The sequence below is a fragment of the Orbicella faveolata genome, unplaced genomic scaffold (assembly GCF_042242905.1).
Source record: "Orbicella faveolata isolate gen_17 unplaced genomic scaffold, um_ofav_v1 contig_12, whole genome shotgun sequence".
Taxonomy (NCBI): Eukaryota; Metazoa; Cnidaria; class Anthozoa; order Scleractinia; family Merulinidae; genus Orbicella; species Orbicella faveolata.
Genome location: NW_028301539.1, coordinates 28,174,009 through 28,196,055, shown reverse-complemented (window position 1 = coordinate 28,196,055; position 22,047 = coordinate 28,174,009). Strand labels below are relative to the sequence as shown.

The 22,047-nt window shown below is 40.4% G+C and overlaps 1 protein-coding gene across 1 annotated transcript; it reads right to left on the bottom strand.

The window, feature by feature from the left end:
* Positions 1–1,791: 1,791 nt before the first annotated feature.
* On the bottom strand, positions 1,792–21,514 carry LOC110059842 (uncharacterized). Its single transcript, XM_089283146.1, has 23 exons — positions 20,898–21,514; positions 19,918–20,121; positions 19,332–19,458; positions 18,872–19,093; positions 17,849–17,892; positions 17,396–17,463; positions 16,914–16,985; positions 15,068–15,214; positions 14,257–14,422; positions 13,925–14,146; positions 13,419–13,558; positions 12,875–13,049; positions 12,144–12,410; positions 9,215–10,969; positions 8,036–8,188; positions 7,261–7,513; positions 6,310–6,998; positions 5,843–5,935; positions 5,378–5,460; positions 4,915–5,011; positions 4,410–4,494; positions 4,025–4,170; positions 1,792–3,599 (listed from the first exon to the last, which is right to left on the bottom strand). The coding sequence occupies exons 1-23, from the start codon at positions 21,375–21,377 to the stop codon at positions 3,513–3,515; spliced, it is 5,775 nt and encodes a 1,924-aa protein (XP_089139272.1). The 5' UTR covers positions 21,378–21,514; the 3' UTR covers positions 1,792–3,512.
* Positions 21,515–22,047: the final 533 nt, after the last annotated feature.

Below are 22,047 nucleotides of genomic sequence, written 5' to 3'. Positions count from 1 at the left end.
TAAAATGCCGGAAACCGTTTTTTGCTATGATGATTATTTTTCGAGATATGATAAGTTAAAAATTTTTTTGTTGTCCCCCCCCCCCCCCCCCCGAAATTTGCTTAACCATACTGTCCTTCTTAAGTCAGTCTCTCTGGTTTATTTTTTTCAGTTTTAGTCTAGGAAGGCTAATAATCTAGAAAAATAGAAAGCTTGATTTTGTCAAAAATCGTATGGTTTTAGAAATTTGATTTTCGGCTTTGTTAGGATGGTATTAAGAGTAAAAAAACAGGTGACGTCACAGGTTATGACGTAACAAAACTAATTTTAACGCAATAACACTAGAGGGATAATTTTTTATTCCGATTTTCTTCTTTGTTTTTGCTTTAGTCATCTGGCAATCACATGTGCAACATAGCTGCATTTGCTGGAACAAAATTACAGCACCAATTTGGGGATTTTTCTCAAGGGGGGATCCCATATTTTACAGAGCTATTTTTCATATTCAAAAATGCCATATTTCATTTAATTTTTGTGATATGGACAAAATTTTTTCAGGTTTCGACTCCCCTTGATGTGCTCTTTCGAATACATTGTAAAAAATATGCATATTAAAAACTTCAAAAGTGGCAAAAAACATGACGTCATCACTGTGACGTCACAACTTTGACATTTACTGATACTTTTCACGTAAATATAATTGGCAATAGGTCTCCTGCTCATCTGCCAAGTTTGATTTAGAAAGAGTCAATACTCTTTAAGTAATGCGAAATAATGTGAAATGCCCAAGAACTGACGAAACATTTGGGGGTTGGTTTGGCCCCTACGTGTTTGGCCAGCCGAAATATAGTACACCTTCAAAAAATCATTCTACGTTGTATCGGTTTTTGCTTTGGTATTCTTCATTTTATATGTAAAGCCGATTAGATCACTACTGATCCAACGTATACCAGCAGGATCATCGTTCCGGTTGCTTGCTTAAACATTTTATAGGCCTAAGCCTAGCCTCGCGCAGAGCAGCCTTGACTTTTGTTGTTGATGTTTACTGATAATGATCTACTGATGATCACTGATGTCAGCAAAGTTTCGCCCGCGTATTGTGGACCATGGTCGACCATACCACCCGCAACTTACATTTTTTGTGAAAAACATTTTCCATATAAGTCCTTATTTTACCACTAAAGAGAAAAACTTCCAGTATGAAAAGCCTACGTTTCCCTTGAGTAGTGAATACATTATTAGAAATTTAGAATGGTGTGTCAACGAATCCAGGACCATTATCACGAATCCAGAGGTTTTTAGTTATTCTGTACTCCCCATGGTGCTTTTCAGAGACAATAAACTGAACAATGAAGTAAAAGAAATTGTTTGTCAACTAGTAAATCCTCGAATTAACGCCCCACCCCCCCCCCCCTCGAATAAACGCCCCTCCTATCGGCCAAAATTTGAAATAAGCCCCTCCCCTCACCTTGGCCCATTTTGTGGACGAGTACTGAGCTTACAAAGGATGTATAGTCTTCGTCGTGTTGTATTAGATTTGTAAATTGTTTCAGTTTGTGAACACGTTGAACACGTTAAGTACTAACGGTGTCGCGATTTAAACTAGCTTTTCATGTCGATAAACAGCTTATGTTGTTGTTTACGCGCAGATGATGTATTAAAAAATGATCATGTCAGGACACGATTTGGGAAAAATTAAATAAGTGCCTCCCCCCCCCCCCCCCGCCATCTAATAAGCGTCCCCCATCTTCTCCTAAATTTGAGTTTCGCCGAAACCAAGTGACAGCCGGAAATACGTCAGCGTTCGCAGGCTACTTCAGAATTGCATTTTATTTCACTTCAAGTAGAATTTTTGCCTTCGACGATTAACAATCTAAATTCATCCCTGCTACTTAAAGTGCAGTTTTCCCTTCACCTCCTCACATTTTCTCGGTGCTTTATTAATCTCATAGCTAATGATTACAACAACAAAAGGGATTCTGATAGAGAGGCAGCAAGACCGTGTGCGTTTCCTTCTCCTTTACTCTGCATTCCTTCAGAAACAATCAAGCTAATTCTGATACTCATTTGATGAATTATGAAATCGAGAGCCAGTGAGTATCTATCTCAGGACGGATTACATATCTCGCTTATCGTATCATAGGAACATTTTAATAAACCGCTTACTTTGGAAATTGGAGGCTTCTTTCGGAAAATTAAAACTCGAGCATTGCTGCACTGTGTTCAGTAAACATGACCTTCAACCCATTTTAGGTGTTTAGTACTCAGGAGCACAGCATGTTCACATCAGATAATATGTATGGCGATTGGCAAATCAAGGTGAGTGGGTGACAACCGTTACAACATTATTTGAGCAATGTAATGTAGTAATAATGTAACTTGTTCCGATACAGCATTCTACTTTTTAAAACATCCTGTTTCCCGAAAGTGTCTCTCAATTCCCAGAGAGAAAAAAACAACAAAAACAAAACTTGCTGCTCTCCTGAAAGTGTTTATTAGATTGTCACCAGCCCCCTCGTATAAATTGTTCTATTTGCAGGGCGCACATTGACTATAGGTGGTTAACTTTAAAGGAGCTCAGTCACGGTTTGTGCATATTGAGAAGTTTAGCCTCAATTTTTCAAATTCCTCGTTTGTAATCCGTGTTAATCTTCTCCATCCTTAGCCATCCTTGTTCCTTTATGGTTTATCATTATCTCTTTGGTGTTTTTCTATCTTATTAAACTGTTATTTTCAGGTTTCCTACCATTTAAAGGTAATTTTGTATGTGGCCAAAATAACTCAAAATACCGTGGCTGAGCTCCTTTAATATGCCGAAAAGGAGCAGTCTTTAACGGCTGTATTAAAGAGTAAGCGATTTTGATTATTTTTTGATAATTTTGACTCAAACCATCTATTATAAAGTACAATGTTTGACGGATAAAACCAAAACAGAAACTGTCTTATATGTAATAATTTCTATCTACAATATTTACGCGAAAGAAAACTCAGCGCCGGACAAATTTGAAAACGGATAGTGCATGAAATGGTTCCGTCCTCAGCTAGAAAACGGTAAAATGTTCTCCATCCACACTACCCTTGAGAAGTTTGAAAACGCGACAACAACCGCGAAAAAAACGCGAACATGCGCATAATAAGAGTCTAATTGAACTCGTGTAGACTACAAGCAGTCCCTCTTTCGCTTAGTCCGTTGAGCGTGACGCGAAAGAAAACCGCGAGGGGGGACTACTCGTAGTCTAGTCGAATTCACGTGGCCACCTGCTTGTTGTTCCCGCCATAACATGATTATCGTAACGTTGTGGTTCTCGAAAAGCTCTGAAGATGTTTTCAAAATGTTTTCCGTCTAGCCTAAAACACAAAGCCGGCGTTTGAAACTCTTCCGGTTTGAAAAGCGTTTTCGAAAAGCTCCGCTTTCGGTGGACAATTTTTCAGGATTAATGTGGACGGTAGGCCTCATCGTAAAAATAACGTTGCGTTTTCAAATTTCTCCGGAGTAGCATGGACGGGGCCCAAGCGACACAAGCTTTTGAAATTCAGTTGTATTTGACAGCTCGCGGGCGTAGTTGTCTAGCAACAATGTTCCTTGTGGAATCCTGCTCAGTCTTGTCATCCCTGCTTCCCTGTGAACATTCAAAATCACACATTAAGATACAGTTTTAGGGTCTCGAAGCAATCTGTAGTAACAAGTAATTTTACTGCTCTAGTCAAATACCCTAGGGGTTCTGAATGGAGAATTCGCTAAAAAATCCCCTAGAAGCTACTCAACCAGCTCCTGAACGCTTCCCTGTTGTTTATGTCCCTCTAGAAATATTTGACGTGAAATGCATTAAAAAGAAATACGATTCCGGCCCGGTGTCACATGTGGGTTGAGTTTGCTGTTGATTCTCGCCTTGCTCCGAGGGTTTTCTCCGGGTGCTTCGGTTTTCCTCCCTCCTGAAAAACCATCATTTCCAAATTCCAATTCTATCAGGATAGAGGACCCGAATGAAAACTAGGTAAGGCTGATGTGGCTTCCTCTCTAAATATTGTAATTTATTTCACTTACTGTCAGTGTGGCCGGAGACAACAAAGATGCAACTGAAGAGGGTTTTTGGAACAGCTTCCTTCTCTTTTTTGTCGTAGATTGGCTTGTGGGAGGAATATTTTCTCTTCCTTCACCAAGCCGAGCAGATTCTTTGTCCTGGCCTCCACCTGCGAAAACAGCAAATGGACAATTTCCATTTAGCTCTCGTATGCTGCGATAACTGCAACAAGGGCGCTCAATCACTTCTAAGAGTACCTGGACATCTCGCGCGCATTTCCAAAATTGGGTGTTGGCCATACTCCAAACCACCTTTGACGCTTGCGAGAAGTCAATTATACCTTCCATTATAAACAAAGCAGCAATTACATATGGTCTCAGTGTCATTCAGATATTAACAACTTCCTACCTGCACCGTTAGCATTTTCTTGTAAATCTTTAAACAACTTTTTCTTTTCAGTTACATCTCCAGCTTTAGCTGATTCAGTCTCTTCCTGCGAAGAAAACAACAAGGCATTGACATTTGTCGATTCCAGTGAAGACGCTCGGCTCCAAGTACAGCGCTTTTTTATAGATACCAAATTACCTTAGTCGGCGTTTATACAGATCAGACTACTTCAAGTTTCCATCCAAATTCCGCACTCTTAAGAATTAGGCTCTTATGTCCAGGAAATAATTAGTTTTAACTTATATCTGTATTGACTAATTGCAATTAGCCCCCAAGTCGATTACCTCCTAATGGTTTAGCCCCCAAACCAGAAGTTGATTAGCCCTCAACCAGAAGTCGAAAACACCATCTATTTCTCGTGCTTTATGCGTAAATATGGGGGCTTATCGACTTCTGGTTGGGAGCTAATCGACTTGAGGCTTAAACGACAGGTAACCCAACTGAACATAAAAATAGGTATCGTTACCATTGAAGGCAAAATATCCACTTTTGTCGCAGGAGTGGTCCGTTTAGATCTACACGAACTGGACCGCCCGGCTTTCTTCGTAGACGCCCGACTTCGGCTGCGGAGAAGAAAAACCACATGGTTAAGATTAATTTTATCTGGGAAAGATTGACATTTCAGGGTTAGAGTTAGGGTTTGTTCTTAAAAAATACCCTGTAAGGCTGATAAACCTAGGCATGTTTTATAGCACTGAGCCGTGTCGCGATGTTCAATCTGACGTTTAAACTGAAGAAACTTCGAGAAAACAGTTTCCTTCGGTAGAAAAAACAACAAAAGAGTCATAACAGAGGTAGTGGTTTCAAATTAGGACGATTCAAGTTATCTTATGACTTTGCCAGTGACGTCGCTCCTTCAAAGGTAGTGCGTCATTCCAAATCGAAGATTCGAAGTGGTCTCCGTATAGCTTGCGACTGTGGTCACTCACGTTTTTCTGACTGAGCCTGGTGTAAATTCTTCGTCGCTGTCTCCAATCTTGCGCGACTTAGAGGCTGATAATTGCTTCTTGACCTGAAACGAAAGCCAGGAAAGTACAAATTAGCTTCTACAAAAAACTGTAACGTTAGTTTCCCAACAATATATCTATAACGCTATCTTTCTGGAGCAGTGTGAGCGCGCAATTCCACTTCCCACCCCTCCCCCCTTCGTTCTCAAAGTCTTCCCCGTGCAAAAAACAATGAAAACTAACATACGGGAAAGTGAAGAGGCCCTGGCTTGTGACTTCCATTGTGATCAAATTGACTAAAACCTTTCCCTCCCCTCTCCTGTGCTTTTCATTCTGTATGAAAGTGAGTCGAGGAACCGAAATTAGATAAGCATAAAGCATGCTTATATGCAACACTCCGTGCGCGGAAATTAAACGTTCTATATTGTCTATATTATTAGCAGTTACCTCAGCCAGTGTCAAATCACTACTGTTTCTCTTCAAAGTTTTCTTTTGTAAAATAGACGATTTCGCATCCATGCTGCCTGTCGCTTCAGGTTCCTAAACACAACAAATGCGAAAGTGAATTATTACTTCGGAACACGGACTAGCTAAAACTAGGTTGACTCAATTTAAGCGCTGATGCAAGACTGCAAACTGGAAAGTTAAGCAAGTGGTAAGGAAAGTTCCGCCGTTCCGTTTCGAACGGAAAAAGAGGACTACTTTTGGAGGTACTTTATAATTTCCGAACGGATTTTCCGGAAAATTATTGTTCCATTTGACTTTCAACCTAAATATCCGAATTGTTTTGCTAACTGGTAAGCATCCCCTGTATCCCAAAGGAGAGGTTTCGCTGTATTATAATCAATGGACACCTTTCCTAAGTGACGTTCAACGACATAAAAATTTACATCATTATAATAGTTTCGTTTTACCGAAGCAGAGGAATCAGTCTTGGATGCTTCTGATCTCTCAGCAGCCAGCGCCTTTTCCACCGACTCTTTCTCGTTTTTGATTTCTTCTAGGCTCTTGTCTTTGTCATTCAGCTGCCGCTGGAAGTCACGTTTCGTTCTCCGGAGCTCCTCATCCATCTCCCGTTTCAGGTCTTGTCGACATTGCTCCCTGACTGTGGCCAGTTTGATTTCGTATTCAGCCTTGTTAGCCTTGGCGACTTCAAACGCTTCGTGCATGGTTTTCACGATGTTTTCTCTTGAATCGTGGGCTTTGCGTATTTCCTCGTCCCTCTTTCGCAACTGCGCTTCAAGACAAGAACGATCCTGCTTCATCTTTCGTATTTCTTCTTCCATTTGCATTAGTCGCACGTTCGCATTTTGCTCGGTGGATTCTTGTTTGCTGGACATGTCCTTCATTTGGCTTTCCAGCCTCTTTTTTTCATCACTGGCGACGAAAGCTTGCTTTTTGACACCAGAAATCTCCTCTTTCTTTTTCTCCAGTTCTCTGGTTGTCAAAGCACACTTTTCTTGCCAGACTTGCAGCTCTGTAGTGAGAGTTTCTATTTCGTTTTGCCGCTCATCCAGTGCTTGGCCTTGCTCTGTCAAGGTGCGATCCTGCTCCTCTAAAACCTTTTGTAGGTTAGCAATGACTTCTTTGTCTTTTCCAGCATCTAAAGAGACAAAATGTGATTCAGAAATGTAAGTACCTCTAAGCTGTGTGTAAATGTAATCGCGTGTCCTGTAACTCTCAAACAACTATCCTAAAAAAAGTAGAAAACGGAAGTAAGCTGTCAAAAACGCGATGGCAAAGGAGCAAAGTGCCAACGACCCTACCCTCCCCCCCCCCCCTTGTGTCATAAAAACCCCTCTATTTCAGTGGGAATGTACGCTTAAACATGGGGGGTGGTATAGCAGAGCCAACTCATAAACTACCTGACGTGACAAGACGAAGTCTTCCCTCCAGAGAACTCTTTTCTTCACGAAGTGATTTGAGTTGATCTGTTAGAGTCCTAATCTGCTCTTTGGACTTCTCTTGTTCTGTTTTGAGTTGCTCTGTCACTGTCTGATTTAGTTCTTCGGATTTGCCTTGTTTTAAGCTCGCTTCGCGAAGTTTCTGTTCCTGTTCGTCAATCGTTTTGTTTCTTTCTTCGATGGTCTTTTGCATAGACATCATTTCCTGCCACACCTGGAAAAAAAGGAACAAAACAGAAATAGCCATGATAAAAAGTACATTGACTTTAATACCGAGATCACCGAGACCCAGCAAACCGCCAAGAACCCATTGAGGTGACGACACAGTTTAAAATTATTTAGTAAAAGTTTACTGGCGTTCTATCACGAATGCCGTTCAGTTACTCATTAATGGCTACGCTACTCACTATCTACTTTGTTGTACATAGTGAGTAGCCTTGCAATGTGCGGTTGTTGAGAAAGTGGCGGCCGTTTCTTTACGTTTTCCAAGTGTCTGTGACGAGAATTTTAATAGATAAAGCTTTGAACGACTACACTGGTAGATTTACACTAAAACAATTACGAAATTCGCGCGTGATAGTTGACTCGAGCTGCACCATCGTTAACTATCGCGCCATATAAATCTCGAGCTCATAATCTAATTGTTTAATATAAATTCTTCAGAGTAGTAAAAAAATCTTCCGAAATTCCAGTGGCTGGAATAATGACAGTAATAGTTTTATAAACAAAGGCATACCTTATCCAGTTCTTGGAACTTTTCTTGATTTAAGGTTTTTATGGCTTCCCTGAGCTCGTTGACTTCCTTGACCTTCTGTTCGATTTCCTCGTTTCTTTTCTCCAATCGAGAGCGCGCTTCACTTGATTCCTGCTCCAGCTTCTCTTCAGCCTCCTAAAAACACAAATATTATAAAAATACGTTTTCACTACTGACAGCTTTTACGAACCGCTAAGTTGGTCTAGTCATTCACTAGCTAAAACATTAAACATTAAAAGAGTTGCCAATATAACAAAAATACAGCCTGCCGACCACACCTTTGAAAAACCCTGTTACTGCCAAAATGTTCCTTTATATTAATCTGCAGTAATTCCACGAGTACAGTCAAGCCTCCACTTAATGTTAAGCAACGCAAACAACATTTTCCTTGCAACTTCACTTGTCGTCCAACAATCTAATAGAGTGAAACCTGTACTAAACGGACACCCTTGGGACACTTACTAGTGTCCGCTTAATACAGGGTGTCCGCTGTAAACAGGTTCTAATAAATTGTGCAATAATAGTCAATTATTATCCCTTTTGTAACACAGTGTAACATGGTTTAAGATCAAAGACTGCTCATAGCACAATGTCCAGTCAGTCAATGTATCAATCTGGAATAATCTACTTAATGTTAAAGGAGTCCGAGTTGAGCTTTTAGGAGTAAAAAGCCCTTGAAGTGTCCGCTTATTGCAGGTTTTGTGCAACAAAATGGCTTAATATTGGTGTCCGCGTCCGCTTAACAGAGGTGTCCGCTGAATGCAGGTTTATTTTACAGTAAATGTGGGAAGAAAATTTAGTTTCACCGTACACTGCAATTTGAACAGCGTTGTTGCGCATATTATTACTGTTTTGTAAGTTGTTGCAAAATGTTGCACAAAATTCAACTTAATTTGGTCTACTTCCCGGAATACGTTACCGCAACTTGCAGCACAGGTTGGTCATAAGAGCAACAACACCTTTCAACGTAACTTTGTTGAGCGACAAGTTGGTAGAAAATATTGGCCGTATAATTATTACTCGGCCTTAAGAAACACCTTTGCATAGATCCTGTGCGGCCTTTTCTACCAAGTTTCCGCGGTCAATTCATGGCGGTGACGTAGGCGAGAAGAACGGCCAGGACCATCCAGTTCTTTTACCAAAATAATGTAAAAAGCTTACCTTGACCCTTTCGCCGTTGCGAAGAAGTTCTTCCTCGAGAGCTTTCACTTTGTTTTCCAGGGCTGGTACTACTTCGTTCTGATATTTTCGCATTTCATCTTGAATTCGAGAAGTTGTTTCGTTAGCCGTGAAAACTTCATCTTCCAACTCTTGTAATTTTTCTTCAGTCGACGCCAGCCGCATTCTCGCTTCATCGAGTTCGGTGGCGGACGAACTCTTCGCACAATTCAATTCTTCTCTCGCTTCTTGGAAGGCTTTTTCTTTTTCTAACAATCCTCTCTTCTCGTTCTCCAACTGTGTCTGCAAACAAGCGTTCTTCAGACTCTGAGAATCCAATTTTTCTTTCAAAGACTGAATTTGCTCTTGCTTCTTCTTTGTGTCTTCTTTGGCGTTGGCAAGTTCAGTCCTTGTGTCTTGTAGTTCTCTCAAGAACTTGGCTGATTTCTTGTCACGTTCGTTTTTAAGCTTCTCGAGCTCTTGCTTGGCTTCCTCGAGTTTTTCCTCTTTTTTAGCCAAGAGCTCTCTGCTTTCCTCTTTTTCTTTATCCGCTTGCACAAGACGCCTTCGCAAGGTCTTCAGCTCTTCTTTAGCTCTTAAATTTGGCTCCTTTGGCAGCTTTTCCATGTCGGACAAGAGCCTTTCTTTCTCGGCCAGTGACATCTCGAGTCTTTTAATGGTATTATTTCTGGCAATAACTTGACTGTTTTTCTTGTCCAGAGCTTTCGTGGATTCTTCTAGTTGCTGTTCTATTTCCGTCAAAGCATCCCCAGCCTGAAGCTTTTCTATCTCTTTTTTACACTCTGTCAGTTCTGTTTCCAACTCACTTATCTGTATCGCACTTTCGCTTTTGGCATTTTCCAGTTCAAGAGCTTTTTCTTGAATTTCTGCTTCCATGTCTTTTATTCTATTTGCTTGCTTAGTCATTTCGTCAGCCTTCCCTTTATCAAATTCTTCAGTGCCTTGAGTTGAATTAGCTTCGCATTTTGCCCTCGCCAAAGCCTCGTTCTTTTCTTCAAGAGCTTTCTTTAAACTTTCAAGTTCGGTTGCCGTTTCTGAATTCGCTTCCCTAAAATTGTTCAGTTCAGCCTCCTTTTCCAAACCTTGCTTTTTCATGTCTTCTAACGCAGCAACCGCGTCGGATATTTTTCTTGAAGAGTCCTCTAACTCCAACACCTTGTCATTAAACTCTTTCCTTAGCTTGTCAAGTTGTGAATCTTTTCCGCTGCTATCGACTTTTATCTTAACCAATTCAGCTTTCGTGCAGTGCAATTCCTCTTTAACTTGATTTAGTTGCTCGGCTAAAGCAGCTATCTCAGTAACCTTTTCAGCAATAGTTTTCTCCTTCTCTTCAGCTTGGGAATTTTTCTCTAACTTCGTCGCCTTTGCGTCTTCTATAACCTTCTTCAAAGACGAAATGGCCTCATCTTTGTCGGCTAGGTGTTTCTCTAACTCCTTACTTTGCGTTTCGGCTTTCTGCAGTTCTTCTTTGATTCTGATCATTTCTTCGTCGTTGTCAAACGCCTGAGCGACATAACTTCTTTCCCGTGCCAACTCTTCTCGAGTTTCCTCCAAAGTCCTCACTAACTCTTTCATCATGGAGTCTCTTGTTTCTAACTGCTTTTCCGCGTCCGCCAGTTTCGCCATGGTTGCTCCAAGAGCTCCTTTCGTCCGTGACAGCTCATCGACATCGGTTTCCACTTTTGGCGTTGCTTTAACCTTCTCTAGTTCAGCAGTTAGGTGCTTCAAGGCAGCGTCCTGCATTAGGCGGAAAATAACAGCTTCAAAATTAGACAGAATATGAACGCATTAGTTAACGTTTATTTCTCCTCACACGCTTAGTTCTTCCCCTCTTGAAAGAAGTCTGAGGTTCGAACTATAAAATCTCCACACCGATGTCATGACATAGCTTTACCTTGGGATTGGTTGTTATTTGCGCACGAAAATTTGAAACGGAGCGTCAGCAAATCAGAGAGATGACACGGATCTCTGTCGAGCTACGTCATTTAATGTTTGCTATAGCTTGATTGTTGACTTTTTAGCGAATCAGAACAGCGCCCCTTGTCAACTCAACCAATCAATGGCTAGCTTGCCATCGAAGGGACTTTGGCAAGCATTTATTTCTACTAGTATCTTCTTCCAGTCGCCAGCTGAATTGAGTCTATTGAGACCATTGGAAAACAAAATTTTAAAACAGGGTGTCTCGTTTGTGAGTCACTCACCAATATACCCTGCTCGCAAACTGAGAAATAACCAAATTAAGGCGCTCTTACACAGAACAATTTTCCGCGTGACTTGTCTCGTGCATACTTTGTCAGTTGCTTGGTTAGAACATAGTTAGTCCCCTCTACTAAATGTGGTTAGAAGTTGTTTCACAGTGAATTTTTATTGCAAATTGGATATATTTTAAAAACGAATGAATACATGAAAAAAACCTTAGTCGAAATTTGATGAAACAGAAAGGTTTCGTACCTTATTACATGAAATTTTCGCGAAACGTTTATTTCGCGATTTTGAGGTGCGTACATTCCGCGATTTTGCGAAAATTTTGTATTTTGAATCACTTTAACTTCGCGTTTTTCAGTAACACAAAATTAATTTCCTTGGCAATGTTACTTGAACATGTCCTTGAATTTAGTAAACCGACGTTATCAAAGGTACAATAACGTCAAAATTAACAAAAACACAACGGCGGAACTATATGTCAACAGTAACATAATGTAAGTCACTTAATTTGTGCGTCATGTTATGTTCGCGACACTGAATGTTCGCGTCACATCACTTTAATTTCGCGTTTTTTTTTTAAATCGCGAAATTTGCGAAATTAACGTGGCGCGAAAATTTCATGTAATAAGGTATTTGCCCTTAGAACTTAAATACACAACAAACTAAAAATAGCTTTTCATTTCTAACCCGTTATAGTAAAACCCACCTGCTTTTTCATACAAGCTTCCTGATCGTCAAGGGTTGCTCTCAGTTTACTAATTTCAGCTTCTTTCTCGGTGAAGGCCTCTCCAGCCTCTTCGAGCATCTGTTTCAGCTCGGTGACTTCCTCATTAGCGTCATTCAAATGAGCCTGCAACTCTAACACGGCCTCAGATGTCGCAGTCTCTTCGTTTCTGCTTTCTTTCAACTGCTTCACTTCTTGTCGAAGCTCGGCGATCTTCGCGTTCTGTTCACTTATGAGGTGTTGTTTCTCCTTAAACGAAACCGAGAGAAAATTAATTCTGTTCTTAATAAGTACTGTAGTGTGGAAGGCGCGGTTGTCTCATTCCGAGGTTCGAGCCCTGGCTGGGGACATTGTGTTGTGTTCTTGGGCAAGACACTTTACTCTCACGGTGCCTCTCTCCACCCATGTGTATAAATGGGTACCGGCGAACTAAATGCAGGGGGTAACCCTGCCTTGGACTAGGATCATCCAGGGGGGAGTAGAAATACTCCTAGTCGCTTCATGCTACAGAACCCGGCCTGATGGGCCACTTGGCTCGTATGCACACTGAACCTTACCTGTAACATAAGTTCAAGAGCGATTTTCATCCTGCTTCAAGGTTGAAAAGTAACCCTTTGCACTAATGTAAATTCAAAGAAGATGAGGTACAGAACTCCTTACAGGCTATTTTTGTCTTACATGAACTCTGGAAAATTCGTTCCCAGTTCACTCACCCGAACCTTGGTTTGTTCTGCATGTAAAAACACGCTTGGTACCCATTCCTCGTCGTCCTCTTCGATTCGTTCAATCCGGGCTCTCTTCCTGGTCTTTTTGATGGATTGCGTCAGTAATTCGATCCTCCGATCACACTTTTCCTCGACAGCGGTGACTTCCATTTTTACGCGTTCACTGCAAAAGTCACGTGCATTTCCAAACTTAGTTTCTCACTTACAACTTCCACCATAAGCATAAGAGTTGTTTAGTTCATTCGTAGAACTTTTATGCCGGCATCGCAAAGGTTAGAAATTTGAATGCCGTTAATTCTGGATTAATAAAGCTTTTGACTTACTGCTGCCAGTCATTTCATAAGCTTCGATTTTTACCTCTTTGAGTGAATTCACATTTAATGATTCTTCGCGATGTTTCTGAACCTAGCTGTGTGATTTCACTATACCAGCCGTATGTTCGTCGCATACGTCCAGTCATACTTATACATATGACACGCAGCGTTCTTGCCGATAAGTTACGCAAAGGAGGCTTCATGTAAGATCGCTTCACCTGTAAGCTTTCTCAATGGAGACCAGCTGTTCCGCCATTTCTTGACACACTTCCTCTCGTATCTTCACTTCTAATGTCTGCATCTTCCGTTTCTCTTCGATCAGTTTTTCTTGGAGAACCTTGACCAGGTCCATTAGTTGCTGTGAGTATTGAAAAATAAAGAAAGTTAAATACGGACAATGGCGCAATGCACAGTGGGGATGTGTTGAAATGGTGGCGAAGAAAATTGCTTACAGTATAAATCGTGAAATATTTTGTGTCTCCAAGCTTCTAATTTGGCGCCAGAAATGGGTCGCCCAAGTGTTAGAAGAGGCCATAGCAACTTTAGAATTGTCTTTACTTTTGTTAGCTACGAAACAAAAGACTTAATGAGTTGCTTTGGTGGGACAGCTCGGTTTTGACAGCCGCTCGTACTGCGGACGCAGCCACCGTATGCAAGGTGAGCCAATCAGATGAAAGACCCCACCCCTCCCCACAGACAAGGGTGCTCAAGTTTTTTCACTCACCTGCTGATAAGCACCAAGCTCCGCCGTCGTGGCTTCGTTTTCATCATCCTCTTCATCCACCTCCGGTATTGGAGCGTCATCCGGAGGGGCTGGTGTGGTGAGCGCTCCATTGGCCCATGGCACAGAGGGTCTTGCTGGTTTGGAGCGCGGTGTAGGGGCTGAATCGCGCGCCTTCTTTGATGGTGGAGGTAAATCCACTGGCTTTGTCACCCTGGTAGTTACCTGAAAATAACAGAAATTAAAGGAGGGGTGAAAGATATATCCCGGTTTTCGCTTGAGGTATCCACGCTAAAATTCGAACGAAGTACATTGTAAAGCCCCGAATTTCTCACCTTTTTAGCGATAGCTGAAAACTTCATCACGTGGAAGGTCTCGTCAAACATGGAAGCACACATATTGACGTTAACTATCATGGATGCGCGGCCCTTACCACAGAAAAATCCCTGGAATAAGCGCGTCAACTTACTCTCACGGAATGGAATGATGAGAGGTTGGCTCCTACAGGAATAAAAGCTTGGTTATGATAAGCTAACTTTTAAACAACTGCAAAAATTGGAAAAAAAATTATGTGGTGCGTGCTTTTTCCGCGCATCTCATCTTAATTCGTTTTTCTTTTCTCAGCTATACTCACTGATAACATATTTGTACTCATTTTTTTCTGGTCTTCATTTGGAGTGGCTAGACTATATGTGTTACTTGACTTGCATTTTTGAGAGAAGATAAAAACGTACTTTATTACAGTGATCCGCTATCTGATAATGAAACAACCTTCTTTAATCAGACAACATTTTGTCGCAACTTGCTAAACAAGACCAGGTACAGTGTCACATTCAATAAATTTCAAACTCCACAAAATTTTCATGCTCTTAAGAACACCGAAATAAAATGCCAGCTATATAGCTGCAGCAATTCTTCTTTCAATGAAAGGAACCTTAAGAAAAGGAAACGTTAGAAAAATCAACGAAATATGTTTAATCGTCACCAAAGTTTCGGTTGAGCATTTACTTACATGAAAGACCTATTAAATTTTTTAATCTAAAGTTCTTCTGCCAATCTTCTGGCTATGAATATTAAGTTACCTTTCACACTAGATACAGCAACTCTCCTGTGTTGCACTGATTTTAATAGTAAAACATCACTTACGGGTTTCTCTGATTATAACGTAGATATTCAAGGCATTTTCCCAGAGTCATCAGGGATGTATTAATGTTACCAGCTTCTTTGAGTCTGTCCCCTTTGCTCTGTGTTTTAGAATAACGCTCAGAGCCCGCCAGATCCACAAAGGATAGTCTGCAACACAACCAAGACACGTGTTTCTCTAAGTGTTCTGTAAGTTATGAAAGCGGTAGCTCATTATTCAGTACTCTCTGGGACACATTTCCCTAGACTGCTGGCAGCTAGTCTTTTCTTTTAGGGTTGGACGAGTGTTTATCGGTGAACGCAAATGCAAAGGGGTGCCACGCCCACCTCTTGTCCCAGTCCCTTTAAGGCGGTATGGTACCCTAAAATATGGCGATGTTCATGAAAAATTCAATTTCTTGGAAATATAAGACTTAAGACCCTTGAGGACTTGTCAAAAACATTTTGAAACGATCTTGCTGAATTTCCTTCCAGATGAGTGTGAAATTTAAGGAAAGTACACAGTGGTATATTTTTTTTTAGGTGGCAACGGCCATAGCAACGACTGTTTACTATAAGAACGTGACCAAAAATATAGATTATTTTTAACTTATATGAACGAAACTATTTAGAAAAAACTTTTAAGACATGCACAACTCAATTGGTGTAATTCTTTGTGAAAAGCTTTGCCTCAAATTGCCATCACAGGCTCATTCATTTCCCTTATGACAAGGAATATTTCCCACAACTACGCTAACTTTTTACAAAATAGAACAACCATTACACCCCCTCCCCCGAGATCCAATCTGCACCCCTCCCCCACTATTTGTGGCTCGTTAAATGCTTAATACTTCGTGTAAGAAACTTAAAGTGCATTTTTCTCAAAAGTTTACTTTTGTACCGACTGACTTCCCGCCAACATTTCTACTTTGCAACTTGGGCTCATCAGAGACCAATAGTGTCGTGATGATATAAACCAAAAAAATCGTAACATTTTAAGGTCTGTCACGTGACATGAGATGATTTGTCCACTGGGTGTGGTAAAAAATAAGGTTATTTCCAAATAAAGCTGTAAAAACCACTGAAAATAAGAGTTAACTGTCAAAACTTAGGTTCATATCACAGAACAAAACAGAAACTTACATGATATGCTTATTTGACAGCCAATTCTTGTTTTGTAAAAGAGCAGGAAGTGTTGTCGTCAATACTATAAAACACTACTTCAAAAGGCTGTGGCTGGTTTCCATAGCGACCATTTTGAGTAAAACTCTAGAAATTTAATTTCTCTTCTTGAGTGCAATAGCACACAATTGATCTTTCTTCACCATATTTAAACAAACTTTTTGGTCCATATTGAGGGTACCATACCACCTTAAGTCTGATATGTTTCACCTCATACCACCTGCTTGATTTCGAGAGAAATACAGACTGCCGGCAGCCAGTTGACATTTGCCGTCCCTGATGATGTTTGCCTGATTAAAAATACGCACACTTGCTGTCGATTACACACTTCACTCTGTCCCTTTGGTGTCCGTATTAGAGAGGTTCAACTGTATTGGTTTGAGAAGTTTCATGAATTCTATTAGGAATTTGTTAAAATTGAAACATTCAAGCTGATAACATAAGGCAATCACTTGAAAAGCAATTGCCTAGTAAACCATAACTAACACAGGGCTGTGCTCTAGAAGCGCCTGTGTGCCACAGGCGACTAATTTTTGCCTTTGGGTGACTGGAAAAACTTACTATTTTCATATAAGCTTTAGTCAAGTCCAGGGCAGCCAGGATTTCAGGGTTAGGAACCTTTAGGCTCCTCAAAATTTTTCTTAGACCACAGGCTTGTAAGAGGTACTTTTTATGGCATAATTCCTACCTACTGACACGTGCCACATGAGGGTCTTCGACATCCACAACTCTCAAAACCTTGACACTGAAGATGCAGTGACTGAAGAGTAAGCAAAATATTTTGATGTCTGAGTCATCAGAATTAATTTCTTTGTCATTTTTTTTTACTTATGGACGGCTGCAAACTGCCGCTTATAAGACCCCTCAGTTATGGACCCATTTACCTGTAAACCAAAAAATACCTCAGGCTGTAAGCGCCTCCTTCCCTGCTTCCAGATATAAGATTAAAATCCAGCAAATAAAAAACTATTTTGATCAGCACAGCTATAGCTCATTTTTATTATTATTTTTTAAAATTCAGGTTATAAGCCCTCTTGGATATAGGCCCCTCTGTTTATAAGCCCAACTAAAAGCCCTTACGAAATTGTGTAAGCCCAGGACTTATAAGTGGCAATTCACAGTATTGACCAGATCGATAAATTAAAATATTATTATTTTCACTGTGTTTACCTGCGACTAGAGCACTGGTTCAACTTTGTTGATGCTATTCTTTGATTCTTTTGACCAATCTTGAGAATCTGAGAGACAGAAAAAATGACATTCAAATTAAAAACTTGAAGTATTAAATGAATTAATATTAATCAACCAATGTCAATGAACAAAAAAACAAATGAAATGGGCAGGAAGGAAAAATATATTTTAGAAAACACTGGTCAGGACAGAGTAGCCTATAAACTGTCAACAGGCTCCAGCTTGAAGGCCATGGCTGGAAGGGATCAGAAGGAACTTGCTGAGTAGGAAATGGGGCAGGGGTTGCAGCACCCTTTCCCCTCTCTCCTCTCCTCGTTTTTCCCGTTTTCTTTTTGCTCCATCCTTGACTAGAGCCTGTTCACAGGCTAATTGGACAGAGATAGAAACTGACCATGTCTGAGAAAATAAATAAATTAAAAAAACAAGCCTTACCTTGTATGCCTCATCAGCATTAGAAACATAAATTTCTCTTAACCCTGGAAGTAAAACACATTTATTTATTAAACACCAATAAATTAACTAGCCTGCGAACAGGCTCCTGGTTGGGTGTATTGTGGGCTAGCTGAGTGAGCCTGTTCACAGGCTTTGAATTAACAGTATATTAAACCATTAGTATAACTAGTCTTAGTCTTTTGGAGGATTCATTTCTTCAACAGCGAATGTAACTGTAAAACTCACAATAAAAATAAACTTATTTTTCTTTTAGCAGGCTTGATTTTCAACCATTTTGGGAGTACGATTGTTTATCCTCCACCCACAAGGAATGCAGGCTCACAAAATGGCTGGAAATCAAGCCTATTCTTTTAGCTGCAATACAACAATCCTCATCAGCCAATTTCTATATTTTGTTTACGTTTTTGTTTACAATTTTGTTTACATTTAGAATTTGTCTACATTTCTGCAAAACAAACTGGAACGTTTCTCTTAATTAGCTTTTATAAAATTCTGTAGAATTGCTATGGTCTCACTTTCCACTCAAATGTATGTACAGGAAAAACCGTGTGTAAGAACCTACATTAGTCTGACTAAATACAGTAGGTTCTTGTATTTTGGGGGAATTATTGGCAATTTAGGCTAAGTAGTTTCTTTTTAGGTTCTTAATTTCTATGAAGGAGATATAGTTGTTGATAACTAGAAAAATGAATAAACTTGAGTTTGGTCCTTAAAATACAGTATTTAGTTATACATGTATTCACAACTATATTAAGATATGCCTAACACAACTGATTACAGAATGTATATTTAGGGTTGCCTCTGTAATAAGAGTTCATATTTAAACTGTAACCCACATATAAGAACCTGCTTGCTCTTGCTTGGCTGAACAGGTTCTTATATTTTGGGGGTTTAAGATGGCAAATTTCTGCCAGCAGGTTCTTAAACCACTAGGTTCTTACACAGCAGTTTTAACTGTAAAAAAAGCTTGGTTATATTTTAGCAAGAAATGAGTGAACCCACCTTTAATGTACGGGTTTCCATTTGTATCATCACCAAGTCTGAGTGTTGTCCTCTTTTTGCCCTTCCCTGGTGGACATGGTTCCAATAAGTCGTAGATGGTTTCATTGTAGATTTCAGCAAAAGACACCCACACTGAAAAGTTTACAGGTCCTTGGGCATCAACATTGATTGTGGTGTCATCTACTACTCTGGAGATGTTTTCGTCCACATCAATAGAGGGCTCTGCAATAACAGAATAAATTCACTCATGCAGGCTTTACCTTACCTACCTTGTCTATGAGATGCTTTTCTGCTGACTTCCAAGGCTACCCATAAGAAAATACTGAAGAGGGAAGTTGCCACTTTTAATGTGGAAACCCTTTGTCTGTTGCAGACACTACTCGAAAGCAGAAATCTTCCTATAATTAAAGCAAAAGTGAACAAAAGTTTTTCGTTAGCAGTCAGTTCTACATGTAGTTACCTTCATGTTCTCTTCCATCCTGACTTCTGATTGTGTTATGTAAAGCCGATTCATCAGCGCAGCTGGCTTTTGACAATTCAGCCGTGGAATCTTGGTCCAGCTTTAGAAGAGCATTGAGGTCAAAAGCCTAAAAATCACAAAGATTGCTATGAACAATTCAACCAGGTTTACACTAAGTTAAAAACAAGTTAAATATAGTGCTACATCAACATGTATGAACAAGTAAATCAGGTTTACAAAAGTTAAATAAAGTGCTATGTGCCAGTAAATCTGCAGGTTTACACAAGTTAATTATGTTTAAAAGTTAAAACTGGGAGGCTCAAAGTAAATGTGTCCCTTGAGAGGTCCAGCCATGCTGGATTGCTCAAGAATCAGAGAGGCTCAACAAGAAGCAGTCCTTGGACCCTTAGGGTAGGGGTTTGTTGTAGGGGAGTGGTGATACCAATTATCCATCCTGTAAGCCATGGTACAAAATTGAAAAGAATCTTGCCATTTTACTCCTCATGCATTCTAGACAAAGTGGGAGATAACAACTGTGAGCAGACCCATAAAAAGAAAATGGTAGAGTGTGGCAATTAACACACACCTCTTTATCAAGAGATGAAAGCAAAGTACTCTTGTAATTATTCTCCTTGTGTTCCTCATCATCTGTGAGTCTTGTAACATCTGTGCAGAACCTTGGCTTAAGATTCATCCTGTGGTAATGCTTCCCCTCGATGCTGTTAAACAAGACATCAAGACTTCTAGGCAGTACTCCACCATCCTTAGGGGTACCTTGTATTGTGTAGGTCTGAAATATGTAATCAAAACAAATTTTGGCCAATCATTGATATCAGTCGTGTGGTTAAAGTTTTCATTAAAACTTTCCGTCTTGATATAATTTGCAGAGTACCTACCTTGCACTCATTCAAAGATCTGTCGACACAATGATACATGTAGACTTATTTGACTTGCCAAAATAAAAATCCTTTTTTTGTGTGCACATGTATTAAATTTCATTGGTATATATGGCAACTTATAAACTAGAATCTAAAGTCATGTAACTCCTGTCACAATTTCAAATGCAATTATTTTACAAAAACACCTCAACATAGGGTATCAAAATTTCTGAACTTGAAAATGTAAAGTACGTCCACTAGTTATTTACTTGCTGGAGCTTCGAGCTCGTAAAAATCTATTCACAACATTCTCCGGAAGGCATTCTCTGATCTGTTATTCAAGGCAGAAACTCCGCGACTGTTTGGATAATTTTTAAAACATGCTTATTACAATTTTGAAACAAATATTACTTTATTCTTGCGCGTCGTTTTATTCTGGTATCCGGTCACTTCGATTGCTCCAAGTCAGTTCTCTCCATTAACGCGCTTATATAGATTATTCCTCGTTCACTGCCAAGCCAAACTCGGTTAACTGAGGTAGCGAACTCGGCCTGTGTGGAGCAATCTAACTTTTGGTTGGAGCGAACTGACTTGGAGCGATCTAACCATGGAGCTAAATGACTGTAATTCTTTATTTCTATTCTCCTATGACTAACTTCTGCAACTTCCTTCTATGTCTCAAACTTACCTTTCCCGAGTTCGTTACTCCGTATGTAAAAACCAAGCAATTTTGTCCGTGAATGAAATCAGTCACCAAGGGTAGTGTTGTTTCATCAAAGAACGATTTTTGCGTTGTTTCCTCATCGAACACATTAGTGAACGAAAATCGATGCGAAATCTCGCCACCAGCGCGAGTACTGTTTTTGAATGCAAACGATTCCTTGGGTGCGTTCATCAAGACGGTTGTACGGCTTTCTTTTTCAACGCATTGTTGATTTTCATTTCCCTCGATTTCCTCATCACTAAAAGGGCGAACTCTCAAATAAACTTTCATGTACTCGCGCCCAGAGCTGTCCGAAGATGTCTTCTGTTTTGCTGGAACGTCAAACTCGTCGAAGAGATTTTTGCGAATGTCCCCATCGTTGTGGCAGATTATGGGATGGTCGATCTGACTCTCTTCTGGATCTTCTTCGCCGTCCGAAAGACAGTTATGTTGTTGCTCGGTCATTTCTTTTTCTCACACAACAATTTTTAAGGAAAATGTTGAGAAGATGCAAAAATCTTTGGCAAAATATGCAGGTTTACTATTTCGACATCGAACAGAAGCGAAGGCAAACTTTTGAACTTGCCACTCGTTGATCTCACTTTCTTCTGATTGGTTCATTGGGAAGCACCGCTGGTCAAGGTCAGCCGCTGGCGGGCAAGTTTGGGCCTGTTCACAAGAAGGGAGGGTTACCCTAGCAAGCGCAAATTAACGGGTTAACCCCAGCTGGAGGGCAAAAGATAGCCCGGGTTTACAAGCAAAATTTCACAGGTAGGATAACCCTACAACCCGGGACAACTTAATGCGCAGTTACACTCAAAGGGTCTGGAAACAATTAGAAAGTTAACTCGGGTAGGCGGGTTAACTCTACCTGGAGTGTTTACAATGGAGAGAATTAACCCGCCTACCAGGGTAACCCTAGCACACAGATAGGATAACCCGCCTTCCCGGGTAACCCTGGCTGCCTTGTAAACACGACGAAGGAAAAAATAGGAAATGTGTGAGTGCTAGGGTAACCGGCCTGCTAGGGTAACCCGCTTGCTATGGTAAACAAACAATAGACTGCAAGGCTGATACTACGTGAAAAACTAGGGTAACCCTCTCTCCCTGTAAACAGGTCCTTAATGTTTGCGCT